At 41.1% G+C, this 20,380-nt stretch overlaps 1 protein-coding gene across 2 annotated transcripts in view; it reads left to right on the forward strand.

Moving 5' to 3' along the window:
• LOC113012972 (paired box protein Pax-7-like) overlaps positions 1 to 20,227 on the forward strand; it is a 116,405-nt gene extending 96,178 nt beyond the window's left edge. Inside the window, exons 1-3 of one of the 2 annotated variants that reach the window (XR_003270782.2) lie at positions 7,595 to 8,451; positions 14,593 to 19,885; positions 19,979 to 20,227. Coding sequence is in view for 1 of the 2 variants with exons in the window: in XM_026153450.2 (XP_026009235.2) it covers positions 14,593 to 14,708 (116 nt within the window). In the remaining variant the exon portion in view is untranslated. Of the gene's footprint in view, positions 1 to 7,594; positions 8,452 to 14,592; positions 19,886 to 19,978 lie in introns of those variants that run through there. The other variant, XM_026153450.2, reaches the window with a different exon arrangement.
• Positions 20,228 to 20,380: the final 153 nt, after the last annotated feature.

Here is a 20,380-nt window from a genome sequence, read left to right on the forward strand (position 1 = left end):
CCGCTGGAGTGCTTGCTGATCGGCCTTGGTGCAGCTGGGGAACCACACTAGAAATCCATACGTCAGAACGCTGCTGATGGCACAGTTGTAGAAGTTCAACATCAGAGATCTGGGAATGTGTGCGCTCCGCAGTCTCCTCAGGTAGTAGAGGCGCTGTTGGGCCTTCCGTACAACTGAGGTGATATGGTTGCCCCAGGACAGGTCCTCGGTCACAGTTACCCCCAAGAATTTAAAACTGCTCACCCTCTCCACCGCCTCACTGCCAATGAAGAGAGGCAGATGGTTGTTATGACCCCTCTTCCGGAAATCTACAATGATCTCCTTGGTAAGAGAGGTGGTGGGACTGCATCTTTAACCAACAACACACTCACCTCCAAACAAATTTTATTTGATCATTTTACCACTTTTGAATTCCACGCTATTGTTTTCAGCAGCCCTCCAGTTTTATCTGTCACAGTTTACAGACCACCTAAAGACAGTGCTGCTTTTATCAAGGAATTCTCAGAATTTTTAACAAACATACATTCAAAATATAATATGATAATTTTAACCAGTGATTTTAACCTGCACATAGATAATCCTTCTGACCCTGCATCAAAAGAATTCTTAAACATTCTTCACTGTTTGGATTTTACCCAGCACGTCACACAACCGACTCACAACAGAGGACACACTCTGGACCTGGTCATCACCCATGGGCACCAGCGTGTCCTCTGTTGTTGACTTGGCTGTCTCTGACCACTACTGTGTGTTTTTTAACATCACCGGTTTTATTCAGCGGGAGACCTCGGTGCGAACTGTGAGGAGGCGCTATCTAACCTCTGAAGTGGCTGCAAATTTTACCAGGGTTTTAGACGAATGCCCCCCTGTGATTTTACCTGCACCCTGCGATTTGATTTTTAATCATTTTAACAGCAAACTGAAGAAAAGCCTTGACTCCGTTGCTCCACTCACCACCAAAAAGATTAACGTAAAACATGCATCACCCTGGAGAAACGAAGAAGTCAAAAAACTCAAAAGAAATTGCAGGGCAGCAGAAAGGAGATGGAGGAAAAATAAAAATACTATCAACCATCAAATATTTTGCGAGCAACTTAAAGTGTACAATAATACATTAAGGAATTCAAGAAATTCATACTTCGCCAAAATAATCAGTAATAACAAAAATAATCCCAAGGTCCTCTTTTCCACCATAGATCATTTATTTAACCCTGATTTTAACAGCTCCCAAAGAACCCCCACAGACTCACTCTGTGAGCAGTTTGCAGACCACTTCAGGGGAAAGATCAGCGCCATCAGATCTGATATTTTATCTAATCGCGATATGTTTGTAAACACATCTGAGGGCTCGATTGTACCTGAGGAGACACTGGACAGCTTTGTCCTGGTTAATGCTGAGAACCTTCAGAAAGTTTTCTCCACAGTGAGACCCACCACATGTCTTTTAGATCCAATCCCTTCTTCACTCTTTAAAACACTTTATGGATTTTTTGAGGCTGAGCTTTTATACATGATGAATTGCTCTCTTCAGTTGGGTGTCTTCCCTGCTGCCTTTAAAACGGCGGTGGTGAGGCCCCTTCTGAAGAAGAGCAATTTGGATTGTAATGATTTTAATAACTACAGACCTGTATCCAACTTACCATTTTTAAGTAAAATCTTAGAAAAACTTGTTTTTACTCAGATTAATGATTTTCTAAATGATAGACAGATCCTGGAGATATTCCAGTCTGGATTTAGGGTGAACCACAGCACAGAGACGGCTCTCCTAAAGGTTTTAAATGATCTTAGATGTAACTGGGACGCCCAAAAGCTCTCAGTCCTGGTGATACTGGATCTAAGCGCAGCCTTTGATACAGTAGACCACGCTATTCTTTTAAACAGACTGAAACACATGGTAGGCCTCTCTGGTGCTGTACACAACTGGTTCACTTCCTATCTCTCTGACAGAACTTTTATGGTGAGTATGGATACATGCTCCTCTAAGATCCATAAAATGACATGTAGTGTGCCTCAAGGGTCGGTTTTAGGCCCTGTACTTTTTAATTTGTATATGCTCCCTCTCGGCGGTGTCATCAGGAGGCATGGAGTGAACTTCCACAGTTACGCTGATGACACGCAGCTGTACATCTCCATGTCTCCTGATGACACCAGACCAATGGATGCCCTTTTTAACTGTATTTTAGATATAAGATCTTGGATGGCAGAATACTTTTTACAGCTTAACCAGGACAAAACTGAAGTTTTAATCGTCGGTCCTGAGGCTCAGAGAGAGAAACTCTTGTCTAAATTAGAGGCATTTTCACTATGTCCTTCGCTACAAGTGAAAAACCTGGGTGTTATTTTTGACTCTGAGCTTGGTTTTGTCCCACATATTAAACATGTGACCAAAATTGGATTTTATCATCTAAAAAATATAGCCAGAGTCCGCCCTATTCTCTCTCAGGCCAAAACAGAGATGCTGATGCATGCTTTTATTACCAGTCGTATTGATTACTGTAATGCCCTGCTCTCTGGTCTTCCTAAGAAGAATATTTCAACTTTACAACTTTTACAAAACTCGGCGGCTCGTGTGCTGACGAAGACCAGAGGGTTTTAGAATCGCTGCATTGGCTCCCCGTGTGTTTCAGGATCGATTTTAAAGTTCTTTTATTGGTTTTTAAATGTCTTAATGGTCTTGGGCCTTCTTATCTCTCAGATCTGCTTTTACCATATGAACCCTCGCGGACCCTGAGGTCCTCTGGTACTGGCCTTTTGATTGTCCCTAAAGTCAGGACACATACTCACGGAGAGGCAGCGTTTCAGTGGTATGGTCCTCGTCTGTGGAACAGCCTGCCGGAGGAGCTCAGGGCCGCAGAGAACGTACATGTTTTTAAGAACAGGCTCAAGACCCACCTTTTTAATTTAGCTTTTACTTAGCGTTTATTTATTTTATGCTTATTTATTCTATCCTGTTATTTTATTATTAATTCAGGCTTTACCTAATATTTATTGATTTTATTCTTATCCATTTTTTAATCTTCTTACTCTATTTATATTTATATTTATATTGTAACCCGTTCTTATTTATTTTATCATTTTACCCTGTATATAGCCTATTGTGGCATATCTCCAGTGTTTCCTCGGAGGGCGCTCTCTGCACCGGGGCTGTGATCGACCGTGGCTGCTGGGTCTCTGGGGGTCCTCTCAGCCTGGCTGGGGGGCTCCTTTGCCTCCCTCCTGCTGTGTGCCCGGCCTGGAGGCTGCGGTCTGTGACCGGCTCTCGGTGCTGACGGCTCCGTGTTATAGTGTTTCCTCACTTGGCTCACTTGGCTCATGTGAACCCAGCCCAATTTTTACTCTTTAACCTTCGCTGACCCTTAAAAATGCATCCCTTTAGAGCCCTGGGGACCAAAAATGGTCCCGCCCCAAAAGTGTAATAAAAAGATTATATATTCATATTTTTTCCAATTTAAATTGGTCAGTCTTTTAAAACTACTTCTCCCTGAAATATTCATATAAAGTTTTAATTATATTTTCGTTGTTTTAACCCTTTAAATCCCAGTTTTATTACATGAGCGCCCTGTTTTTTTAGCCCCAAAAAACAAAAAACTAAATATTTTCCAAAAAAAACATTTGAAGTAATATTTGTTTGTTATTATAATTAGGCCTTTAGGTGGACCAAAGATTGGCACCAACAGTCATTTCGATCGCCTTTTATTTTTTTTGCAGGAGCGCATTTCATAAAATGCACACCCTATCGGTCCTAATCGACCACGCCCAAAAAAGTGCTATAAAAAATTTATATATTAATATTTTATTCCACTTTAAATTAGCCAATCTTTTAGACCTACTTCTCCTTGAAATATTCATGTCAAGTTTTAATTACATTTCGCGGATTTTAACCCTTTATATCCCGGTTTCGTCACATGAGCGCACTGCTTTTTTTGCCCCAAAAAACATAAAACTTGAATATTTTCCAAAAAAAACATTTAAGGTAATATTCAATTGTTATTATAATTAGGCCTTTAGATGGACTAAAGATTGGCACCAACATTCATTTCGATCGCCTTTTATTTTTTTTTTCAGGACTAGAAAATGGTCTCCAGGCGGCAAATGCTCCTCCTCTAGGCCGAAATAAGTGCATGTTGCCGGGGTAAGTCGCGACGATCACCGGGGCACGATCACCGGGGACTGCTTTTTCCAGCCCACACATCCGATACCACGTGACAACAAATACGTCATTTCCTGTTGACTAAAAAAAAAAAAAAAAGCACCCTCTAACGGTCCTAGGGACCAAAAAATGGTCCCGCCCGATCATCGGGCGAAGCCGCTGCTGCACGCCGGAAATGAGGCTTCGTTTCCCACAGGTCTGTCCAAGCAGCCCGCTGTTTTCCAGCAGGGATCAAATGTGGAGCAAGGGCGCCACCCGGTGGACAAATAAAAAATTACAACTCTAAGGTTCATAGACCAAAACGAGACGGAAACATAAGTAATCACCAAGACATTAACGGTAATAATTCTGCAGTGAAAAATAGCGTTTATAATGGAAGTCAATGGGCCAAAAATGGTCCCTAGGGCTCTAAGAGGATGTGTATTGTTAGCTTAGCCACTGAAGCTAATTTAAGGAAGTCAGACTTGAATTTGGAAATGAAATTATGCCAAACTTTTTTTTAGAGAATTTGGCTATATTCCATTCAACACAGTGCAAATGGCTTGTAACTGAAAAACTAAAGGGACCAAAAATGGTCCCAGGGCCAAAGAAGGGTTAAGTGTGCGTGTGTGTGTGTGTGTGTGGGGGGGGGGAGATATGTGTGTATTCACATCATTTATGTTAATGAGAGTGCGGGGAGTGAGTTGGAGGGTGGGGTGGGCTGCTTTTAACTATGTAAAGCACTTTGTGCTACATTTTTTGTTTGAAAAGTGCTTTATAAATAAAGATTGATTGATTGATTGATTGATTGATTGATTTTCAAACAGAATGTAGGGATCGGTGGGTTAGCCTGTTCCCATTTCTGAGGTTAACATGTAATATGTTCCGAAATGTTTCAGTACTGTAACTAAATTACATTTTTCAATAATGTGGTAATGTAGCACATTCCTATCCTAAATTCAGGTATTACATCACAGTTAAAATGATGTCATTGTTTGCATTGCAAACGTTCCTTGGTAATCTGTAATCTCGATAAAAAGAGAAAAAAAATATATAAACAAATTTTTTTTTCCTCCTGCACTTGTGCTACAATCAGCCTATTTAGATTGCATCTATGTCATGGCTATTAAAATCATCTTATATCAAGGGCCACATACTTGATATATGTGGCCCTTGATATACAGTAAGTCCACGGAATGGTGAAATTCCAGTTTCTGTCAGTTTAAAAAGTATAACTATGCATTCAATCTATTAGATAGGAGCGATCGTGGCTCAAGAGTTGGGAGTTCGCCTTGTAATTCGAAGGCTGCCGGTTCGAGCCCTGGCTTGGACAGTCTCAGTCGTTGTGTCCTTGGGCAAGACACTTCACCCGTTGCCTACTGGTGGTGGTCAGAGGGCCCGGTGGCACCAGTGTCCGGCTGCCTCGCCTCTGTCAGTGTGCCCCAGGGTGGCTGTGGCTACAATGTAGCTTGCCATCACCAGTGTGTGAATGTATGGGTGGATGACTGGATATGTATTAATTCTTAGGGTTTGGTGTTCAGTGTTCTATTATTGGTGATTTATGACAGACTGGCGACCTGTCCAGGGTGTACCCCGCCTTTCGCCCTATGACAGCTGGGATAGGCTCCCGCGACCCTGAAAAGGATAAGCGGAAGCGAATGGATGGATGGATGTTCTATTATTGGTAAAGCGCTATACAAATACAGACCATTTACCATATCTTAATATAAGATTAAAAAAACCCAGCAAATTCAACATTATGTCTCAGTTTTTCTACATGGTGAAGAAATGCTGCCATAATCAATGAAAGAAATCTGTCAGCATGACTCTTTGAGCTCAGATTGTAAGAAGTAATGTGTAAAGTCCCAAAATGTTGTTATTAAATTACTTTGGTGTATTGTGAATGGCCATGAGCGAGGGCCTTATTGGTAAAAAAAAAAAAAAAAAGTTTTAAAAGTTATAAAAATACAGTTAAAAGTCCAACCTTTATAGCTTAAAGGCGGTACGTATTTAAAATACAAAATATGAGTAACTGTCTTCCGTTACAGTTACCGTTTAAATAGGTGGTAATCAGAATACAGTTACTTTATTGAAATAAGTGGAATACACACCTGTTGTTTCCTGACTAATGTTAGGCTATCCCAGCTCTATCCCTTCTCCAATTTTGGTGATTAAATGCAGTTGGGTGCAGGTTTAGGTCAGTTGGAAGAGCATGCAATCCTATGGCACATGGCTGAGAGTGGCCTGCCTGGGCTCGAGTCTGACCCATGGCCTTTTTTTTCCATCTGGGATTAATACAGTTTCTCTGATTCTGATTGTCAGAAACTCAAACAAAACACACAATAGGAGGCTCTAATGTAAGCATCCTGTTAATGTTGGTGGCATCAGTTAGACAATGGACCCAGAGCCAGCAGTGCACGGGCAGGTATGCATTTCTTACTTGGAAATTCCGGAGATAAATGGGATGGTCAAAACTTCAGTATCTACGATGTACTATTGGTGTGTGAATTTTATTACTATTTATGAAGGCTACTCGTCACCAGACTTCCTGAGAATGCTATAGTTGGAACTGCAGTGTACTTGATGACATCACAGCTCCAGAGTTTTTATTGCCATTCCCTCTTAATTTAACTGTTTTAACTAAAAAATTACACATGATGTAGTAGATTTCTTTAAGAAAAAAAAAAAGATAATTCAAAAATTCGCTTTTACATATCATGTGTTTCATAATGTCTAATAAGCTTTGTACAGTTGAGCACAATCACTACGTGACAGAAACACTTAAGTTTAAGTCTTAAAAGGTAAAGCCTAATCTCTCTTAATAAAAATATTATACATGTTTGCCTGAATAAAAACAGACAAGTGAGAAGTTAGAACGCTTTTATTTTCATTTTAGTAAACACTCAAAACTTACAATAGAGAGCTGGGGTTTGGAAGAGAGTTTAACAAATATTTAAAATATAATCCGATCCTTTTTGGAGCAGCCTTCAGGATCTCCATGTGTTAACATAGTGTTTTTAGATTTGATGGATAGCATTAACAACCTGCTAGCTGCAAATAATCATGTGCAGTTTCACATGATTGTTAACAGACAAAAAGAAAACATATTACTGATACAGAAATAGTTTTCTATACAAGCACTGCAAAAAGTGCAGCCTTACCTAATGTCCACATTACTGTTAGGCATTTTATATAAAGATTTAAATATCTAGTTGGTATTGGTATGGTTAGTAGCCTTCAGTAATAGTAATAAATCACATAATTCATGTCGTTGTAAAGAGCAAGACAATATATTAAGTAATCCAAAGTATTTAGAATACGTTACGCTCAAGGATTCAAGGATTCTTTAGTGTTATTCGCATCACATGTTTACATGAGGTGGAATGAAATTAGGTGCACACGGTCCTGGAGTGAAAGAAACAGAATAACCGAGAAACAATAAAAAGAAAACTGTCATGGTCCTGGGTCGGTGACCCAGCCTTTTGAGTTTATTGTTATTATTTTCTAGTTTCTTCTGATTTTGTATTAATTCTTAGGGTTTGGTTTTGGTGTTCAGTGTTCTATTATTCCTACCTGTGTTCTCCCCCCCCTGTGCTCTGTTCATGTCCCTGAGTTTGTGTTTGTAAAACAGTTTGTGAGTTTCCTGTTCTATTTTGAAGGTCTGTGTCTCGTTGTGTCTCATTAGGTTCAGCTGTGTTCCCCTCTGGTGTATCATTCCCTCATTACCTTGTGTGTATTTATAGTGTGTGCCTGCCTGTGTTCCTTGTTGCTCCGTCTGTGTAATTTGGTATTCCCTGCGTCTCTCCGCTCTCCTTTCTTCGTGCTTTCCCTGCGTGTCTCCCCGTGTCCTTATGTTTTCAGGTTTGTTTATTAGATTTCCCAGTCTAGGTCTAGGTTTTAGTTGCTCCCTGTTCCTTATTTCTTGGTTTGTACGTTGCTTTCACTACAAATACATGCCTACCTCAGCCAGTACCTGCATTTTGGATCCTTGTCTCACTACACCACACGACTGCTGCCCCAGCCGTGACATTACGGAGTGACCACAAACATGGATCCAGCGGACTTTCCTGGGGAGAGTGATCTGGCGCAAGTCCTACGCCTGGTGGAATGGATAACCCACACCTCAAATACAAGAGCGAAGATTGTGGGAATGAATGCGATTGAGGCAATCCTCGAGGGAAATCCCCATCTCCACCAGGCCAGAGGATTCACAGATCTAATTGCCGATCTACATAAAGCCCAGGCGGCAGTGCAAGCTCGGGAATTAGCAGACTTCGTCTGGCAGCAGCGGACAACGGCTGACATCTAAGCAGCTGGCTGTGGTGAGTCAAAGGGACATTTTTTACACCACTTCTGTCTTTGGGACTGTTTTTTCGGGGGCTCTGTGTTTTGGGACAGGGGAGAATAATGACTCTGATTTCCCCTCTTCACCAGCTTAACTTCCGCTAAAACCATCATTACAGTCAGCCACTCAGGCTTCCATTCAGTCAGTAGCCCAGCCTACACCTTTACCCTTAGCCCGGTCACCTGTTTAGCCATTAGCCTCACCAGTAGCACAGTTATCTCTTCAGCTACCTGCCTCTTCATCTACTCATTCTTCTATTTTGTCACCTGTACAACCTTCGCTTTCACCTGCCTCTGTACAGGAAGCTATGGCAATACAACGCATTAAGGACTGTTTTTCTACCTCCCATACAGAGCAGAGAGACAAACATATTAACACTAAACTGGTTTCTCAAAAGCTGGCTTGTTCTGAGACTTTTACTCACTCCAGGCCTCAGCTGACTCTGGACCCCTGGAGGCTAAGGAGCCAGCTGAGGACTGTGCCCGGCTGTTGCTGCCTGAGCAGGGTCAGTGCTCTGCGCAGCAGTCTGCCTCATGTTTGCTGGAGGCCCCCGTGCCTGCTGGTTTTGCTTTGTGTGTGCCAGAGGCCCCCATGCCTGCTGGTTTTGCTTTGTGTGTGCCAGAGGCCCCCGTGCCTGCTGGTTTTGTTTCGTGTGTGCCAGAAGCTCACACTGGCTCACACTGGTTCTGTGACTGTTCTCGCTGGGGGGGTCCAAGGAACCGCTCCAGCCTCCTGCTTTTGCTGGGGGTCCAAGAAACCGCTTCAGCCTTTGGTCTTTCCTGGAGTGTCCGAAGAGCCGCTTTGGCCTTCGCTGGAGGGTCCGAGGGGCTGCTTCAGCCTTCATTCTTTGCTGGGGGGGCACGAAGATCCGCTCCCGCCTCCTAGTTTCGCTGGGGGGGTCCGAGGAGCCCGTCTGGCCATCACCGTCGCCTGCGGCTTCCGCTGGGGGGGTCTGAGGAGCCCGTCCGACTATCACCATCGCCTGAACAGTGTGGCCACCGCTGCCTTCCGCGCTGCCGGTCTCCGGATTTGTGTCGCCGCCGCTGCCTTCCGCACGGCCGGCTTTTGGATTTGTGTTGCCTCCACAACCTTCTGTGGGGCCGACCCCCTGAACTGTTTCACTCTGCCATGGACTCAGCCATGGATCGGGAAGGCTGAGTCTTTTAGCCATGTTTCTGTGAGACAGATTGAGTAACTTAACTCATTGAGTAACTTAATGGAATACATTACAAAATACATGTTGGGCCATGTATTCTGTAATCTGTAGTGGAATAATACATTTTGGAATACCTTCCCAACACTGGCTAGAACCCAGAATGATGTAAAGGTGAGTGTATGTTGACCCCAGCTCAGCAGCCAGAGCCTCTTCAACACACAAAGGCAGTGATGAGCAAGCGCATTTGTATGTGTTCATGTTTTTAAAAGTCACTGTGGCATTCTCTCCTAAGTCTCTTTCAATTTTTCTTGTTTTGTCAGTTTTCATGTTCATGCATAAAAACTAAAAGATCATATGTGTCCTCATTAGTATCGGGATTTGTGTTTATGTATGGAAATAGTAATTATGTGACCATGGTCATTTATGGCTGTTTCCCAACAGTTGATCAGGTGTTCCGTTGAAGATTATCTGGTTCCACCTGATTCGTACTCTAAGCCATCGGCGGGAGAAACGGGCAGAACAATTACATTCTTTTCCACTAGCACTAGTATAACTATCTGCTCTAATTAAATAGGTTGCCAACTGCAGGTAAAACAGAAGAAGAAATTGCATAATAGTCATGCTGTGAGATTTGAAAAAAGTAGTCAATCTGACCTGGGTCCTGGAAAAAATTCTGACCCAGATGAAGGCCCTAGCATGAGTAGTGGCCAGAAGAAAGCAAGAAAGGTATACTGGGGACAAACAGAGCCTGGTGCGAGGAAAAAATTTTGATTGGTGGTGTGCCATGTGATTTTTCTTTTGTGAAATATGTGCGATGGCTCCAAAAGGTTAGGAAACACTAATTTATGGAGTCACATGAAAGTAATGTACAGAGTAGTATATCATGAATCGCCTTGAGGCGACTTTTGTTGTGATTTGGTGCTATATAAATAAAATTGAATTGAATATCAAATTACTTGTGAGTAATTAAGTACTTTATTTTTTATACATCAATCAAATCAAAACAGTTACCTCATACATATACGCACTGGTACATCACAAGACCAAATTTCCTCTGCTGATCAAAAATTCTCATCATCATTGTTGAGAGATTTTTGAGTTTTGTGATTATGCTTAGTTGTAGCTTCATTTAAAGGAAGAAGAGCTGTTGAATTGAAACTACCACACAGGAAAAGGGAGTGAAAACTGATGTGCAGAGGAATGCTGTAACATACATACTACCTCCTTTGTTAACAGGCAGGCTAACGGTCTCTCTCTCATTATATGGGAATGTCTGAATTTCTATACATACATACTACCTCCTTTGTTAACAGGCAAGCTAACGGTCTCTTTCTCCTTTTGTGGAAATGTTTTTGCCACTCCTACTTCCCTGAAAGCTTGGGTTAAGTATAAATAAAGAAAGCTCTGAAAGCCCTGGGCGGTCTTTCCTCTGTCTCACATTTGTCCTGCACTCGTCTGGTGCAGGATGGATTGGACGGTGAGGGACGATCGTCCATGTGTGCACATGTATAAGATATCTTGAGTCTGAGTTCCTTTGCCTTCTACAATTTCTCTTCACAATCATGGTGATTTAAAAAATGAAGAAATGATAGGGGACAAGATTGCCTTCTAATTTGTGCTTAAGAGTTTAACCAAGCAGTTTTGGTACCTACATATAAACAAACAGCAAAGTGGAAAAAGAAAAGCTAAAATCAAAAATTCTGTTCGTCCTACACTCCAGTTCTCTTTATACTGAAAGATAAATACTCTACAACATTAGAGAGACATATGATCAGATAATCCCAAGATAGACCAGAAAGAACACCCTTTTAACAGTTTTTCAGGCTTTCTCATCAAACAATACACTCACTTGAAGTGCAGCCCTGGACAATGAAAAATGACAAAGCAGTACCCTGTGCAGTGAAATGCCACTGTTGTTCTTAGTCTCCTTCCTCAACGAGCTCAACAACTTTTATGCTCGTTTTGAGCGAGGGAACCCCACAACCAAAGCAGACGTGACGCCAGACCACCAACCTCTGACTCTCTCCCCCACCGATGTAGGAGCGGTGCTGAGCAGGATCAATGTCCACAAGGCTGCAGGTCCCGATGGCATCCCCGGGCGTGTTCTCAGAGCGTGTTCTGAGGAGCTTGCAGGAGTGCTGACAGACATATTCAACCTGTCCTTGGCCCACGCTGTGGTACCGGCCTGCTTCAAATCCACCTCCATCGTCCCGATACCCAAAAACTCCAACCCATCTTGCCTCAATGACTACCGCCCAGTAGCACTCACCCCCATCATCACTAAGTGCTTAGAGCAGCTGGTCCTAGCACACTTCAAATCCTGTCTCCCCCCCACCCTGGACCCCCACCAATTCGCATACCGCCAGAACAGGAGCACAGAGGATGCAGTCTCCATCGCACTGCACTCTGTCCTCTCACACCTGGACAACAACAACACCTACTCCAGAATGCTGTTTATAGACTTCAGTTCAGCATTCAATACAATCCACCCCTCACAACTCATCAGGAAACTGACAGACCTGGGCATCAGTTCCCTCATCTGCAAATGGTTACTGGACTTCCTGACCAACCGCCCCCAACATGTCCAGCTGGATAACCGCTGCTCATCTACCATCACAATGAACACCGGTGTACCACAAGGCTGTGTGATGAGCCCTTTCCTCTACTCCCTCTTCACCCACAACTGCAGACCTGCTGATGGTTCCAACACCATCAAGTTTGCAGATGACACCACGGTGATTGGCCTCATCAGTGACAACGATGAGGCCGCCTACAGGGAGGAGGTGGATCGTCTGGCTGAGTGGTGCGACACAAACAACCTGCTGCTTAACACCGAGAAGACCAAGGAGCTCATCGTGGACTACAGGAGGAATGCTGACCCACATCCACCCATCCACATTAAGGGGACGGCTGTGGAGCGTGTGAGCAGCTTCAAGTTCCTGGGAGTCCACATCTCCGAGGATCTCACCTGGACGACCAACTGCTCCAAGCTGGTCAAGAAGGCTCACCAGCACCTCTTCTTCTTGAGGACTCTGAGGAAGAACCACCTGTCCTCAGACATCCTGGTGAACTTCTATCGCTGCACCATCGAGAGCATCCTGACCAACTGTATAACAGTCTGGTACGGGAACTGCTCTGCCTCGGACCGGAAGGCGTTGCAGAGGGTCGTGAAAACTGCCCAGCGCATCGCCGGAGCACCACTTCCTGCCATAAAAGACATCTACAGGAAGCGGTGTCTGAAAAGGGCTGGGAAAATCATCAAAGACCCCAGTCACCCATCACATGGACTCTTCACCCTCCTGCCCTCTGGGAGGCGCTACAGGAGCCTCCGGACTAAGACCACCAGGTACCGGAACAGCTTCTTCCCCACAGCTGTCAGACTCCTGAACTCTGCCTCCTGACATCTGACCCACGTTAACTCATGGACTGAACATACACACACACACACACACACACACACACACACACACACACACACACACACACACAATGGACAACTGTACCCTCAAACACACAATAATAACATGGAGTGAACCACCACTCACAACCACTAGCACTTTATATAGCCTCTGTAGAAATTATCCACACCCTCACTTACCTTAACTGCACTACTGTATAGCCCTGTGTAAACAATCATTCTGTACATACGATAATTTTTAACCCTACAACTGTTTACAACTTGCATAGTTCCCATTTCTGTATAGCTGTATATCTCAGATTCCTGTAAAGTTATTTATTTCATATTCTGTATAGTTTTTCATATTTATATCCTGTCCATATCCTGTACATAGCTTGTACTCACTACAGCCTGTACATACTTATAGTTATAGAATATTCACAACATACTTCATACCGTGTACATTATAACATAATAGACCCATTTCTGTAATATACTTACATATCTATATTATTGCTAATATATATTGTAATATATCTATATCACTAAGCACTTCTGGATGGATGCAAACTGCATTTCGTTGCCCTGTACCTGTGCATGTGCAATGACAATAAAGTTGAATTCTATTCTATTCTATTCTATTCTAGTCATAACACATTGTCAGGAGGTGCTATCAAGAATGAGTACAAGGGGAAATGAACTGATCATTTAGGTTTGCAGGATAAATAGTAAACCATGAAATAACATGATTTACTCATAATGTAAAAGTAGTGTCATGGTTCTGGGTCATCCGACCCAGCATTTTGAGTTTCTTGGCTTCTGGTGATTGTTATATATTATGATGATGGTTTAAGGTTCATTAGTTAGTCTTTAGTTTATTCTGTGTTCCTGGGTGATTGACTATGTTTAGTTTCTTGTCTGTTAGGTTCCCCTTGTGTTTTGGTCTCTCGTGTCTGTCGTGTCATCTGTGTTTACGTGCCTTTCCCTGCATGTTTCCCAGGTCCCAGTAATGCCTTTGTGTTTTGTCTCCCTTTTCCCTTTACATTTTCCCTCCTTGTGTTTCATTCTGTCTCCCCTGTCTGTCATGTGCATTCATGTATGTTCTCCCCAGCCCGTCCTGTCTCTCTCTCTCCCTCAGTGTCTCGTCTTTCTTAATTACTTCCATGTTTCTCTCATTGTGTCACCTCCCTTTTTCTCCTCAGTCTGCCTTGTTCCCCTGTGTGTTCCTTCCTCTTATCCCTGTATCATGCCATGTATTTTGGTCTGCATCTTAGTCTTTTGTCTTGTGTTCAGCGTGTTCAGTTTTGCTTCCCCTGTTGTTATGTGTTCCCCTCTGTGTGTGTATTTAGCGTGTCAGATTCCCTCTGTTCATTGTCAGGTTGTCTGGTTGGGTTGTCTCACATTGTAATCCTTTTGTAAACCGTTTTGTTCTTATTCCTTTGTATTTGTATTAATTAGTTTTTGCCTTAGTGACTTTCAGTCCATTTACCATTTTATCAATTGCAAGCGGCAAGGATTCTAACAAATCTTCATTAACTCTCCATCCTGTCTTCTATTCTCCACAGCTGCTGTGGATTACCTGGCTAAGAACGTCAATCTCTCCAATCAGCGCAGAATGAAGCTGGCTGACCACTCAGCTGTACTGGGACTGCTGCAAGTTGAGACAGGCCAAGCATACTAGTACTTTCCCAACATATTTAAACAGCAGTACACCGGGTCACCAGCACAACCCACACTGCCTGCTACAACTCGCATATTCCAGAGAGCATTTGTGAGTGTGTGCCACAAACTGAGTACAAATGTGACTGCTATTTAGGTTTTTTTTAAACATTATTTTATATTGGTGGGTGAAAGACTGAATGATGCAGTTTTGCAAGCTTTAAGTATTCTTCATGGAAACAACCAAACTAACAATGAGGAAGTGTTAGGAACATACTTTTTGCACCAAATTTCAGGTGTGTCAAACTTTTTAGATAACTAGAAATTTGTTATAAGCAATTAAATGTGAATTAAAAGATAATCTGAATGTAATCTTTGAAATAAAATAACTTTTGTATAACCAGAATCACAGTGAGGAAATAATATCCAGTTATTCTAATGTTACTTCTGGTTCTTTGCAAAATGTTCCAAGTGAAACAGAATCACTCTGCTCTTACTGCAGTAGTTCAACAAATAAAAAAAAAAGGTTGAATTACAGTAAAAATGTGAATGCAGAGCACATTTTTAGGATGAATTTTAAAAAATTTAAAAATAAAATGAATTTATGGCAATGTTTCAATGAATTGTTAAAACATACTGATCTATTGCCTGTTTACATTTAGGAAAGAACCCTTTGAGTTACACACAACAGCTGAGTACCCTAAAAGTCCCTTGTAGTCTCTGTAAATCTTTGATTGATATGATTCTGGTTGTGTTGTCAGAAAACGTATAGACCATGAAAGCTACCTCGAGACTATGCATGCTGTATATCTGACCCAAACAGAATTTAAGCCACTGGATTCAACAAATATGTTGATTTTTCTCCTGTCTTAAAGAAAACACTCATCAAGAAAGATTGATCCTTGTTGACCCTTTTTATTTATTTTTAATTTCTTCCATGTGAAGCCTGGACGACTTCACCAATATTGGTGAAGTCGTCCGATGCCTACTCTAAGGAGTCCTTCTTGCTGAACAACAGAACATGGAAAAAAAAAAAGATGAATAAGACAATAAAACAAAATGTCATAATTTGTGCATGTGTTAAGTTTGTGAAGAAGAATAACATTTCTGTAGCAGATCTATATCAGATAATTCCTCACGGGATGACTTATTCTGAGCTCTGTTCATAGCTGAATTCCAAGGACACCAAGGTCAAAACTGAGAGTCTAACATGTACTCTGATTAACTGCCATCATTCACATCTGCATCAATCACTAGTTTCTATATTTATTTATTTCTCTTCATTGTGGTTCCTTTAGTATCTACTCTGTTCATATTTATCATATAAACAAAAAATGATCTTTGTAGAACCATATCTGCAACTATATTTCTACTAATTAACATCTTTTAACAAATGCTTGTCTTCAATACATTTTTTGTAAAGTAGAACAGTGGACTGTAAATGATATCAAACAGACTGCTGATTTTAAGTACTACAAAATGTTGCTGATCCAAGCAATTTAGCACTCAGAATTTAAAATTTTGTATTATAACACTAAGGATTTTGCCAATAAATATATATTTCTGTAATGTCACCACCCATTCCCATGCCTAAAAAAAGAAAAGAAAATGCTACATAACCCCAAGTAAGTTAGATCTGATAAACCTAAAGATCCAAGTAGTTTAAATATTTTGATTAAGATGGTGCATACTTTATTTATCACAAATTCGTGACTTCACGTACCTTTTAACAGTAGTTTCTAACGCATAACTTATTTTTAATTAAGTTGGTGGTTAAATGGGATTATACTAATACAGTGGGGCAAAAAAGTATTTAGTCAGCCACCGATTGTGCAAGTTCCCCCACTTAAAATGATGACAGAGGTCAGTAACTTGCACCAGAGGTACACTTCAACTGTGAGAGACAGAATGTGGAAAAAAAAAATCCATGAATTCACATGGTAGGATTTGTAAAGAATTTATTCGTAAATTAGGGTGGAAAATAAGTATTTGGTCACCTCAAACAAGGAAAATCTCTGGCTCTCACAGACCTGTAACGTCTTCTGTAAGAAGCTTTTCTGTCCCCCACTCGTTACCTGTATGAATGGCACCTGTTTGAACTCATCATCTGTATAAAAGACACCTGTCCACAGCCTCAAACAGTCAGACTCCAAACTCCGCCATGGCCAAGACCAAAGAGCTTTCGAAGGACACCAGGAAAAGTATTGTAGACCTGCACCAGACTGGGAAGAGTGAATCTACAATAGGCAAGCAGCTTGGTGTGAAAAAATCAACTGTGGGAGCAATCATCAGAAAATGGAAGACATACAAGACCACTGATAATCTCCCTCAATCTGGGGCTCCACGCAAGATCTCATCCCGTGGGGTCAAAATGATCATGAGAACGGTGAGCAAAGATCCCAGAACCACACGGGGGGACCTGGTGAATGACCTGTAGAGAGCTGGGACCAAAGTAATAAAAGTCACCATCAGTAACACACTACAACGGCAGGGAATCAAATCCCGCAGTGCCAGACGTGTTCCGCTGCTGAAGCCAGTGCATGTCCAGGCCCGTCTGAAGTTTGCCAGTGAGCACATGGATGATACAGCAGAGGATTGGGAGAATGTCATGTGGTCAGATGAAACCAAAGTAGAACTTTTTGGTATAAACTCAACTCGTCGTGTTTGGAGGAAGAAGAATACTGAGTTGCATCCCAAGAACACCATACCTACTGTGAAGCATGGGGTGGAAACATCATGCTATGGGGCTGTTTTTCTGCCAAGGGGACAGGACGACTGATCCGTGTTAAGGACAGAATGAATGGGGCCATGTATCGTGAGATTTTGAGCCAAAACCTCCTTCCATCAGTGAGAACTTTGAAGATGAAACGAGGCTGGGTCTTCCAACATGACAATGATCCAAAACACACCGCCCGGGCAACAAAATAGTGGCTCCGTTAGAAGCATTTGAAAGTCCTGGAGTGGCCTAGCCAGTCTCCAGACCTCAACCCCATAGAAAATCTGTGGCGGGAGTTGAAAGTCCGTGTTGCTCGGCGACAGCCCCAAAACATCACTGCTCTCGAGAAGATCTGCATGGAGGAATGGGCCAAAATACCAGCTACTGTGTGTGCAAACCTGGTAAAGACCTATAGTAAACGTTTGACCTCTGTTATTGCCAACAAAGGTTATGTTACAAAGTATTGAGTTGTATTTTTGTTATTGACCAAATACTTATTTTCCACCCTAATTTACGAATAAATTCTTTACAAATCCTACCATGTGGATTCATGGATTTTTTCTTCACATTCTGTCTCTCACAGTTGACCTCTGTCATCATTTTAGGTGGGGGAACTTGCACAATCGGTGGCTGACTAAATACTTTTTTGCCCCACTGTATGACTTAAAAATAATAACTTTTTTGGTTACTTGAACTCAACACTCAACAGACACAGTTTAATGTTTGCTTTCAAGGACAAAATTTTCCAGGAACAGATCCATGAAAATGAAAAACATCATCAAATTTAAATGGGACTGCACTGATCCTTAAGGTTAACTATTCTGAATTATTATCTGAATCTTTTCTGGGGGTTTTTGTTTGTTTGTTTGTTTGCTTTTTGTTGTTGTTGTTATTGTTTTTTTTTAAAATTATTTTGTGGTGCTGTTGATGCCATTCCAGAGAGGTTTGGGCTTTCTGAAAAGGAACTGAGAAGTTTAAGTTTGATGATTTCATTTACATTCCAAGTGATTTGTTATGTCTCTGTACTCTATAGACGCTACATACTTTTATAATATTATTAAGCTGCATTGCCACAACAACCGTGAAAACCCCTTTTGGGTGATAACCTTCTAACTTGTGTCTATATAATATATATATATATTTTTTTTTTTTCATTTTGTTTTTTTCACTGAAAGGAAACAAAGGACAACATTAAGGATCAATTGTAAAGATTTTGTTCAGCCTCACCATTGCCAAAAACCTTTTGGCCACTTTTCTACTTGTTTTATTTAGCTCTCAGTTTGGCATGTATGTCATCATGATATTATTTATTCCACATGTATAAAGTATTAGACTAGTGAGAAATTTGGCATTCACTGTCATTTACTCCTTTCAGCCTCTTGGTGTATGTAACAATTACGTAACTGTATGTTCATTAAAACACTTCGACCAAGACCACAGGGGTTGTGCTGACTGAAGTTGTTATTTGTTGGCAGTACAATTAAAGAGAATTTAAAATCTGAACAGCATTTATTAATTTTCCTTGAATTTGTACCTTATTTGGAGTAAGCACATACATTATAATCAATATACACTAACACTAATAAGAAAACAAACCAGGCAAAACTGGCCAGTAACTGAAACTCAAAGACACTCTTTTGCACTGACTATTCAAAAGTATGGTCAGTGTTGGGAAGGTTACTTTTAAAATGTATTCCACTACAGATTACAGAATACATGCTCCAGAATATATTTTGTAACGTATTCCGTTACATTACTCAATGAGAATAACGTTGTGCCGTTATGGGTGCTTGTCTGATGCAGGGGCGTTAACACCTTTCTTATATCACAACTCTGAAGATCGATGAACGTTGTTAACAGCTTTACTGACATTCAAAAGGGTGAAACTAAAAACAAGACAAACAATACAGTCATGATATACATATGTGCAGCATAATATGCACTTATATACCACATTGCTACTACATAGCATATGTCATATGTCTTATTATATAAACTTGTACTATCGATGCTATCCCAGATGACCTCCAAAATCGCGGCTAACTAGCTTAACAAAGGGACTAGCTTTACAGCCAAATATTACATTAGCAGGCAACTTATTGCACAAAAGCAAAGTAAGAACTTATACTTTAAGTACATACACAGCAAATTCAAAAGTGTTAAATGTTTTGGTGTTAATAGTCTTCTTGCAAAAGTAGAGTTAATTTTACTCTAAGTAGAGTCACATTCTTTTAATGTAACTCTGAGGTGTAAAATGATAGTAGTTAAAATCGAGTGTTAAAAATGAGTGTTTCTCTGTCAAATCTGGAGGTGTTAAAATGGAAACATTAACTCTTGACCTCTTAACTCTGAACTCCTACAGGGGCTATGACACCAATAGAGTAAATTCACAGACTCCGCCCCCAGCACGGCTCCAATCGAAGCTGAAGTGAAGCCGTTTCAGAACATTTTGCTCTACATATTTGAGTTGTTTGCCATGCTTGGTAAGTCTTTTTTTTTTACTGTGCTGCAATTGTTTACTGGATTATTTGTGCCATTAATTAGTGTCAACTAATTTTTATTCAATCTCCGCACAGGATATGCTTGTGAAGATGGAATATGGGGGAGAGCAGAAGTGCGCTGAAGTTCCACAAAGGGATGAATGAAGGACATGCATATTGTATTGAAGAAATAAGTGATGAGAATGCTGTTATTTGCATTTACCATGTCAGACCTTTTGATAAACACAATTCTAATGAAAGTGAGAACATGTATACTGTTACATCTTTCAGAAAATGTTTTGAAATTGTGGTGCACAGTTCAGAATAAATGTTTTTCAAAAACCATTGCATCTTTTTAGTAAATGTTTATTTCCAAAATAAATTTCTAGAAGTTCAGAACAGTAAAATTCCCGCTTTTTAGAATGAATTAGAAGATAACTCTTACGTAGTTAAACTAAAATAATCTTTGAGAGTTAATATATAAACTCTTAAGACCAA

Source organism: Astatotilapia calliptera, chromosome 20, assembly GCF_964374335.1.
Source record: "Astatotilapia calliptera chromosome 20, fAstCal68.1, whole genome shotgun sequence".
Taxonomy (NCBI): Eukaryota; Metazoa; Chordata; class Actinopteri; order Cichliformes; family Cichlidae; genus Astatotilapia; species Astatotilapia calliptera.